The sequence below is a fragment of the Acanthaster planci genome, linkage group LG03 (assembly GCF_054643075.1).
Source record: "Acanthaster planci isolate LZ-2023a linkage group LG03, COTS_SCS, whole genome shotgun sequence".
NCBI lineage: Eukaryota > Metazoa > Echinodermata > Asteroidea > Valvatida > Acanthasteridae > Acanthaster > Acanthaster planci.
The window spans coordinates 5,810,982-5,819,164 of NC_141779.1; the positions used below are offsets into that span (position 1 = coordinate 5,810,982).

Below are 8,183 nucleotides of genomic sequence, written 5' to 3' on the forward strand. Positions count from 1 at the left end.
TCAAATTTGGACCGAAACAGAACAGGAACGGTTTTTAGCTTATATGCAAATGAGCTGTGGGCCCGTAACAAGAGCCGTAGCGTGGACTTTACATTTCAGGCTTGTCAGCGCCACACCATTCAATGATTAGACATCGATCGCTCGAGCATCGGCCTCAAATCGCCCAACAAATAAAATAACACTCCTGAACAGCTTTCCAGCACTGTTCTCCTAGTTTGCCGTACCTTTTGGTACTCCTGGCATACATTTTGTGCGTCCACTTCCCCGTATTTGCGGATTTCTGTTCGCGATCTTGTTGGGAAGTGGTCTGCTCGCGCTCGGCTACCGAGGCAGCAGTTACAGCAACAGCAGCAGCAACATTCCCGCGACGACCACTGCCACACGCTGCATGCTGCTGCTGGACGTCTCGATCCACCCCGTTCATCTTGGCATCCAAAAAAAACGACGTATCCAGACCTGTGAACAGCAAAGACGATCTTGGTTAATTATCGTGACGACATGAACAGGATTACAACACGAGAAGGGCAAGTCTTTGGCCAGAGTGGATTTAAAAACCCAACGCGCTCCGGGGAACAAATTTGTGGTTCGACGTATCCAGCCAGCCGGTAATTTAAGGCGTGAATCATGGGCGATTTTCTGGCCCCCTTTTCTCATCGAAAACTTCTACCGAATCACTCAGATCTTGACAACAAGAAGTGACGATTCTTCCTCTCCATTCCTGCCAATCTGTGAGTTTCTGCCTACTTCAGAACTTACGATACAGCACAGCAAGGCTAATTGCGAGCGAACCTTTAATGGATTGTCCTACAGTGTGTATACTGAATGAATGCGATGGGAGGCCTAGGCCTATACGGATAAAGGCGATAATCGAGGCATGAACTTCCAAACAAAGATCGGTCAGTTTTCCCACCAAAAAGCGTCCAAATTCTTTGATATTTCACTGGGACGGAGGATGCTACTCGTGCAAGTCGTGTACCTCAAATAATAGTCGACTTCTTCAGTGAGAAACAGCAAAATATTCGCCCAAAATAAGAGACGATCAGCCAAGCACGCTCGATGGAGAACTTGCATCCGGCGAAAGCACGAGATATATGCTGATGTGGTTTGTGCACCTCCTCCCTCTGGCAGGTGCTGTTTACACACACTACTGACAATAGTGGCTTTACGCATCACTTGATGTCCACATTCAACTCGTGTGGGTGGACTTGTAAGTGGCAAATATACGGAATATCGATGTTCAATAAATTCACAAACAGCCTTGTCAGTCGTTATCTCGGTGCAATAAAATAGACATACAATTCGTTCAACATTGGCATGCTGCTTCAGTAAAACTATTTGAAGTTACAGTAATTGTCATTGTAGTTTCGTTTCGTATTGCGCTTGAATGATTACAAAAGACTTGGGTTATATCATCATCATTCCATAAATAATTATCGTGGTATCAATATACTTTCCCATAACGAGTATAAAACTGACCATCACTTTTTCTGAAATAACCTTAACGACAGCTGTGAACGCGTTTCTTTCAGAGAAAGAGAGCTCATTCTGCAGTTTTTTTAACATAAAAATGTAACCAATTTGGTAAACAGTGTATACAACCTTTTTAATCAGGCCCCAATGATTGGTAATCAGAGCGTGAATTAAAGTGACTCTAATCGCGTTCACTAAAAAATTAGTTACACGGTGTAGGTCAAAACAATGGCCTGGTCAGGGTTTTTTTTGGGGGGGGGCAAGACGGGAGTTGGGACAGTTGCCACCCTTGGCTACGAAGCCAGGCTCTTCTCTCGGAAGGGGACAAGAGTTCCAAAGGGGGGAATTAGGCTCATACTTCGATAGTCCTGTTCCGGAGTCATCGTTTTCGCATGTAATTTCATTGGTCATTTTAAAGAAGAGAGACCCTTTACCACCAAACCTCGATATCTGTCGAGGGCTATTTGAACCAGCCTGCGTAGGCCTACATTTGCGCTTTCCATTTTCATTTCCTTAGAAGGTACCACGGGCATCTTAATTTTTCGATCTGACCCCACCGCAGTGTGTTCATGCTTTTGTTCACCTTTCAGACACTGCACAATGCACAAAATCTCCCGCAGCATGTCTATAATTTTATCAAAGTAAAAAGTGTGCATGTACATGCAGTGCGCTTTTACGCGTAAGGGTGGCCGCTCTTTCAACAATCAAACTGTTTAATTCGCTCAAGTTAATATTCAAGAAATCGAATTTGTTTCTTTCTTCGTCTCGCCTGTTTGGTTCGGGGCTTTTGGAATTATGACTCCGTACTTCTTACCACCTAAGGCTCCATATTTAGTGCGGAACGATGTTGTTTTTCACACCCCACAAATATCTGGAATTTTATCATCTAAATAACATGCAGATTGTTTTCTACCCATGCATTAATACCAGACAATCGAAATTGTAGGTCTGATATTGACAGCCGGTTAATAATCGAACTTTCAGTAAAACGGTTGATAATATAGGGCCCTACAACAATACTACAGTACATTCATATATGTTCAAATTCATTGTATTTCTCTTGGGGGTTAAAATATTTAGAATAATAATAATGCAGTAATTGAAAAATATTTTTAAAATGGTGAAAAACAATATTCCGGAAAGAGCTTCTCGTGTGACTAGGCATGTATCGTACGATATTAGACGGGTAATGGGTGTTAGCTTGTGCAATTATGCAGTGGAACTCATGTGGCGACATTTCATCTTTAACCCGAGTGAAATTGTTCATAATTCATTTATAATGCTTTCCATCTCACGGAAGTGAAATATTTGTTATTATTTTTATAAATCTGCCATCACCACATGAATAAATCCTGAAAACTCTCCTCTGGATAATATAAATCACTACATCACGGATTCACTCAGTTCTGTGACAGTGTTGTTTTGTTTTAATGTCGCTTTCAGCTACTCGGGCTATTTGTGCCAATAATTACATACGTTTATTCGTAACCTTTAGTAATTAGCATCACATTGTGGAGTTAGGAAGGTCCAGTTTTAGAGGCAGGAGGAAACCGGAGTACCTGGAGAAAACCTGCGAGAGCGAGTATGGACTGGAAACTAAATGGACTCAAACCCGGGCCTCATTGGTGAAAAGCGAGGAAAGAATGGTTCCGGTAACACGGTAACACACTAACCCGCTCCCCCCCCCCCCACAAGCACACCTCCTGTCACAGTGTTTAGACATGGATCGTTTTATACAGTACCTGCATAGATCCCTGTCATCTGATTGGTGGATCGTTGATCACATGTAATTGAATTATTCGTTCTATTCAACAAATAGAACTTCATATCACTTGCCTGGTTCCCGCTCCCATTTCAAATATTTTATTCACAGTAAGAAAGAGGGAAGTATTGCAGGGACGAGAACCGGTCTAATATAACACGAAACTACCAGTTGGTGTCGCTTCAGACACAGGTTTGTTTCACAAAATAGCGAACGTAGAAATACACGAGGACTGTTATTTTTTCCCTCCGAATAGACAGGGATTTATGCAGGTACAGTATATAACAAATAATTAATGTTTCACATTCATGCAGTGGTAATAACAGTTTCAATAGGTGACAGATGAAATGTTCCATCACACTCGGCTTATCATCGTGAAATAGGATATTACATCTGTCACCTAACAAAAGTACTCCCACCAATGCACTCATGAACATTCATTATCATGAACATTCATTATTTTTATACAATGTACATTGGAACAGATTTTCTGTTTTTTAGCGGTAGGAACGTGCAAATAATTCAGCGACACGTGACTGACGACCGACCAATCAGATTACAGGGGATTTCTTCAGTCATTGCACAATTCATAAACCGCCTTGACCGTAATATTTTTCTTGTTTGTTCTGTCATCGACGTAAATTGTGTATTTTTATTTCACTTTCTTGACAATCGATTCGCCCTTATGCAAACACTGAGATGTCCAGGACTTTATACAGAATTCTGTACCTTTTCATCTTTAGTTTTGCAGTTTTAGGAGGTCAGTGAGGCTTGTTGATTAATGATTCATCCATTGTGTATTACATGTATTCATAATCAGTATACGCACCCGATCAGGGACAGCTTCAGGTTTGGCGAATAACCGTGAATAATTGCTGACACGACTACCCCAACCTTGAGAATGAGATATAACTTCATGCACCCCTCCCCTACACATATTACTTCCTTTGAACTGTGTGGAATTAGGATAATGAGATATATGTGCTCCTTGCCATATTTAGAGTGTTCAGGATTTCATTCCCGGTGCATGTGCCGGTATTGCGGTGTTCAAGAACAAGTTGACTAGTTAACGCCGTGATGCGCATGTCGTTGAACACAGAATAATGACAACTATAAACGTTCGTGTGAGGCTGGGAAACCAAATAAGGAAGTAGAAAGCCCGATCGAGAGTCTTTTTAACATCGGCAACAATACCCCGTTGGCCAATTAAATTACCGGGGGCCGTAATGGTATACCGCCCTCAACGGATTGATGCAGTTGCAAAAGGTTGCCTAAGTTACATTTTGGTCTTTGCCCAGCGCCCAATTACCAAACAGGACGCTGGGAGGGGCTGATGGATACAGTCTACTAATTCAAGCCCCATTGAAAACAGTAGCACTGTCCAGGGCTCAATAACATGCATACCAACATCCTTGAGGTTTCTGAAACACAAATTAAATTATTGTCTGGTCCGTTATGTTTCAATTTCTTTTCATTTTTTGTGTGTTTTTTTTTAGGCTGTGCGTATAGTATCCAAGTCAAGACGCGTTTAAACTATACTGTCCAGTACGTGTCAGTCCGTGGAAAATAATGGCGCCAGTTTACTGTACTGCTTGCAGCATAATTTTTCTGCGTGAACTTCAGAAAAACCAGTATAGGCCTGCCTATATGTACACGTGTACTTTGTTACGTTTACAAAGGGTTGTGTAATAATTTACAATGGCCTGAAAATCTTGAAAAATTTAAAACCCTAATCTTGAAAAAAAAATTATCCAGAGGCAACACTGGTGCCGAAGCATTGCCATTGGCAAATGTAACAAATGAAATAACCTCTTGCTACCAGAATGTGGTACCCTCGCGGTCGCAGGTCGTGCGCAATGTAGCCAACTGCAGTGCAGGGCCGTCAGCCCATCTCAGCGCCCTGTTCGGGCGTAACTGGGCTACAAGCAAAGCCTTTACATGATATATTCAGCTTGACTCAAGTCAAAAGCAGCCAGTTTTTGAAACTTTGTTCTTTGGCCGTGTCTGAAACAGGCTTCCAGAGCTACGGCTAGGTCTTTTATCTGCGCGTCAATGCGTATTTCCAGTGGGGTGAAGACCTTGACCTAGCTATAGACAACAGATTCGGATGCAGCCAACGGTCTTTTGAGCAACGTCACCCATTTGTCAACATCGTTTATTGGATGTGATTGTTGCTCTTTTTTTGGCTATCGTTTCAGTTGTTTGGATCACTGTTGGTTGGAAATGATAGCCATTTTACCTGTTTATCGATTTGTAGGCATCTGTATTACTTTGCAAAAACGTACAGATTTATCCACGTATCTCCAGAAGGTGACACTCGACGCCACGGCAATTAACATGCCAATGTAAAGTCATGTTGGTTTATTAGATAAAAGTTCTCCATCCGACGGCAGATCTGGAATAAATCTTCGGGGAGGGGTTCTTTATGTAACTTTTTCTGCCGGACCTCTGTGAGGAGTGAGCCAAAATTTCGCAGTTGTTTACACGCTTTGGGGAGGAAAAGAAATGGAATAGTCAACCCCGTATGACCTTTCCCCATCTTTTTCAACAGCAGAACCAAAAATTTCCCTGAGGACCATACTCTGTCCCCCACCCCGATCCGGCAGTGTCTCCACCCGTGTGACCCCAGTAAAAGTAAGTGCGCCGATGACATCGACTACAGGATTAATTGCAATAATAACCAGAACCCACATTTTAACATTAATTTATCATATTATCTGCTGGCTGCTTATCTACTTCTCAACCTTCCATGTTTTTTTCTTCTGTTAGGTCTAAAGACTTTTGTGTAGAAGTCTCCAATTACTATAATTTTTCGTGATTCCTGTAGGTTTCTAATCTTTTGCCAATCAATACAAAAATGAAAAAAGGGAACTGCAATGGCCACCTGTAATATTTTTAGCCAATTATTAAACGTTTCTTACACAATAAAAAAAAACAATAAACAGATGACTGCATGTGTATTAAACAGGAATGGGGTCTACTTATAAATCAAGAAAACATGTAACTAAATCGCGTTATTTATAGCGCGAAGCATAGCTTTTTGTTCTCCAGCCTGTGGACAAATAGGGGGGCCTATATCGTTACAAGTGACAGATCATGGACTAATGCACGGACAAGAACATGACAAGGAGTACCAAATATCAAAGATTATAAGAGTTGAGAAATTAAGTTTCAGCTTTTTCACGAATATAGATAAAGATAAGGATATTTGCATGGTGTCACTCAGAAACTTTTCCAGCAGTTCCACTCAGACAGTTTCAGCATGGGAAGGTTAATGCTTCTCATGCCCTGAGGTCATATAGAAGCCTGAAGTTCGCATAAAAACCCTCAGGAGCTCCGTTCATAATCATGCTCAATGCCGCCCCCCCCCCATATCAACATCCTGGCTCTGGAGTTTACCCTGGATCATAGCATCGACAATGTTATATCAACACATCAAAAACCAAATCCGACAACACCGGCAGCCATTAATTTGTGATACGACATTTTTCGTCATTCTCCTTTAACCTAATGTAGCTCATACTCCCAACATTCCTAACCTTTCGGGATTTGCTAGGCTATATGTGCACCAATTCAACAGAGGCGGTCATAATTCACATACCCATGAGGGTAAACACACGCGATACTGTTGCTGACACCGTGCCTATAGTATTAACAGCACATGGTATACTGTACGACAGGGTTCTCGTATAATTCCGTACCGGTTGTATTGATCAGTGCGGCAATTGCTCTGCATCGATCCATTTGCCTCCCAAACATCAGCGGGGCAGGTCTCACAAAGTGAACAGCCACTGACTGTCAAATCTCCACACGACAATTCGCAATGAATGGCATGCCTGAAAACTAATTAGGTTGCTGAGTGGAATAGATTCCAACTTTCTGTAGCCCTACAATTTGGTGTTATCTACCTTGTCAAGCATGTACACGAGCATAGTATCAACGTATATGACCCTGTATTACATATGTCACGATGCAGCACAGAACAAAACTTCTGTTTTAGAAACTAAGCAATCATGCATTTTTCGTGAAACGGATGCAGGCATTGGCTTGGGTCAATTTCCTTGTTTTCGTTTTCCATTTTTTTAGTTGTATCATAGAGCAAGGACAAGATTGTATGCACTTTATTTGCAATTTCGACAGTTGCGACCCTGTTATTCCAAATTTTTCAATGATTTTTTCTGACCTATATTACAGAATAGCATGCTTGCTCGAACAAACCATAGCATATTATGGGCTTACATCTGTGGCATCAGCATGCGCTTATACATGTCGATAAGCGAGTATGGGGTAACCAGACTTGAATAAAGGCTACATTAGTGGCAAGAGGATTTTTTGTTTCAAAGGAAGTCGGAAAATTCAACAGAGCAAGCTTCAGCGAGGCGTAATGACCAATCTCCTCTCAAGACTGGCAGTAAAACAATTTACCATTAAAGAAGCACATGTACATGTCCCCAGACAGTTATGTCAAGGCCAAGGCCGGACCCAGACCCAAATGGCGCCATTGCCCCCCCCCCCGCATCCGCCCTTGGTTATGAATATGAATATTGCTGTCGGGATAAACTTCCGTGAGTCTTCGGTCTTTCTTGTCACGTGGCGTACCCAGCTTTTGGTATGTGTGTGTGGGGGGGGGGGGAGTTCAAAAGCGAATATGGCTTTGGCTCATTTAACATGATGGTTTGGGGGTAAAAAATTATCAAAAGCTTTACTAACGATCTCGACATCTTAGCTTTTTTTCGTGATGTTGTTTTCTTAGGTTTTTGGTCCTAATATTTGATAAAAAAATATAAAGATTACTTCAATTGCCCCCCGCGGGATATGCCACTGGTGTCATGGGTGGTACTAATCCCTCCCATATCCGGCACAAATTTAGGCAATTGCTTGCGCGTGGTTTGTTTTATATTATTTACACTACGATTTCGTTACCTTCCTGTTTACCAATTTAAATTCGGAA

At 41.8% G+C, this 8,183-nt stretch overlaps 1 protein-coding gene across 1 annotated transcript in view; it reads right to left on the bottom strand.

The window, feature by feature from the left end:
• Positions 1-1,114, bottom strand: part of LOC110986194 (ubiquitin-conjugating enzyme E2 E1-like) — a 79,231-nt gene extending 78,117 nt beyond the window's left edge. Inside the window, exons 1-2 of the mRNA XM_022247883.2 lie at positions 977-1,114; positions 225-456 (exon numbers count right to left, since the gene is read on the bottom strand). Of these exons, the coding sequence (XP_022103575.1) occupies positions 225-424 (200 nt within the window). The 5' untranslated portion in view covers positions 425-456; positions 977-1,114. The remainder of the gene's footprint in view (positions 1-224; positions 457-976) is intronic.
• Between the last annotated feature and the right edge of the window lie 7,069 nt (positions 1,115-8,183).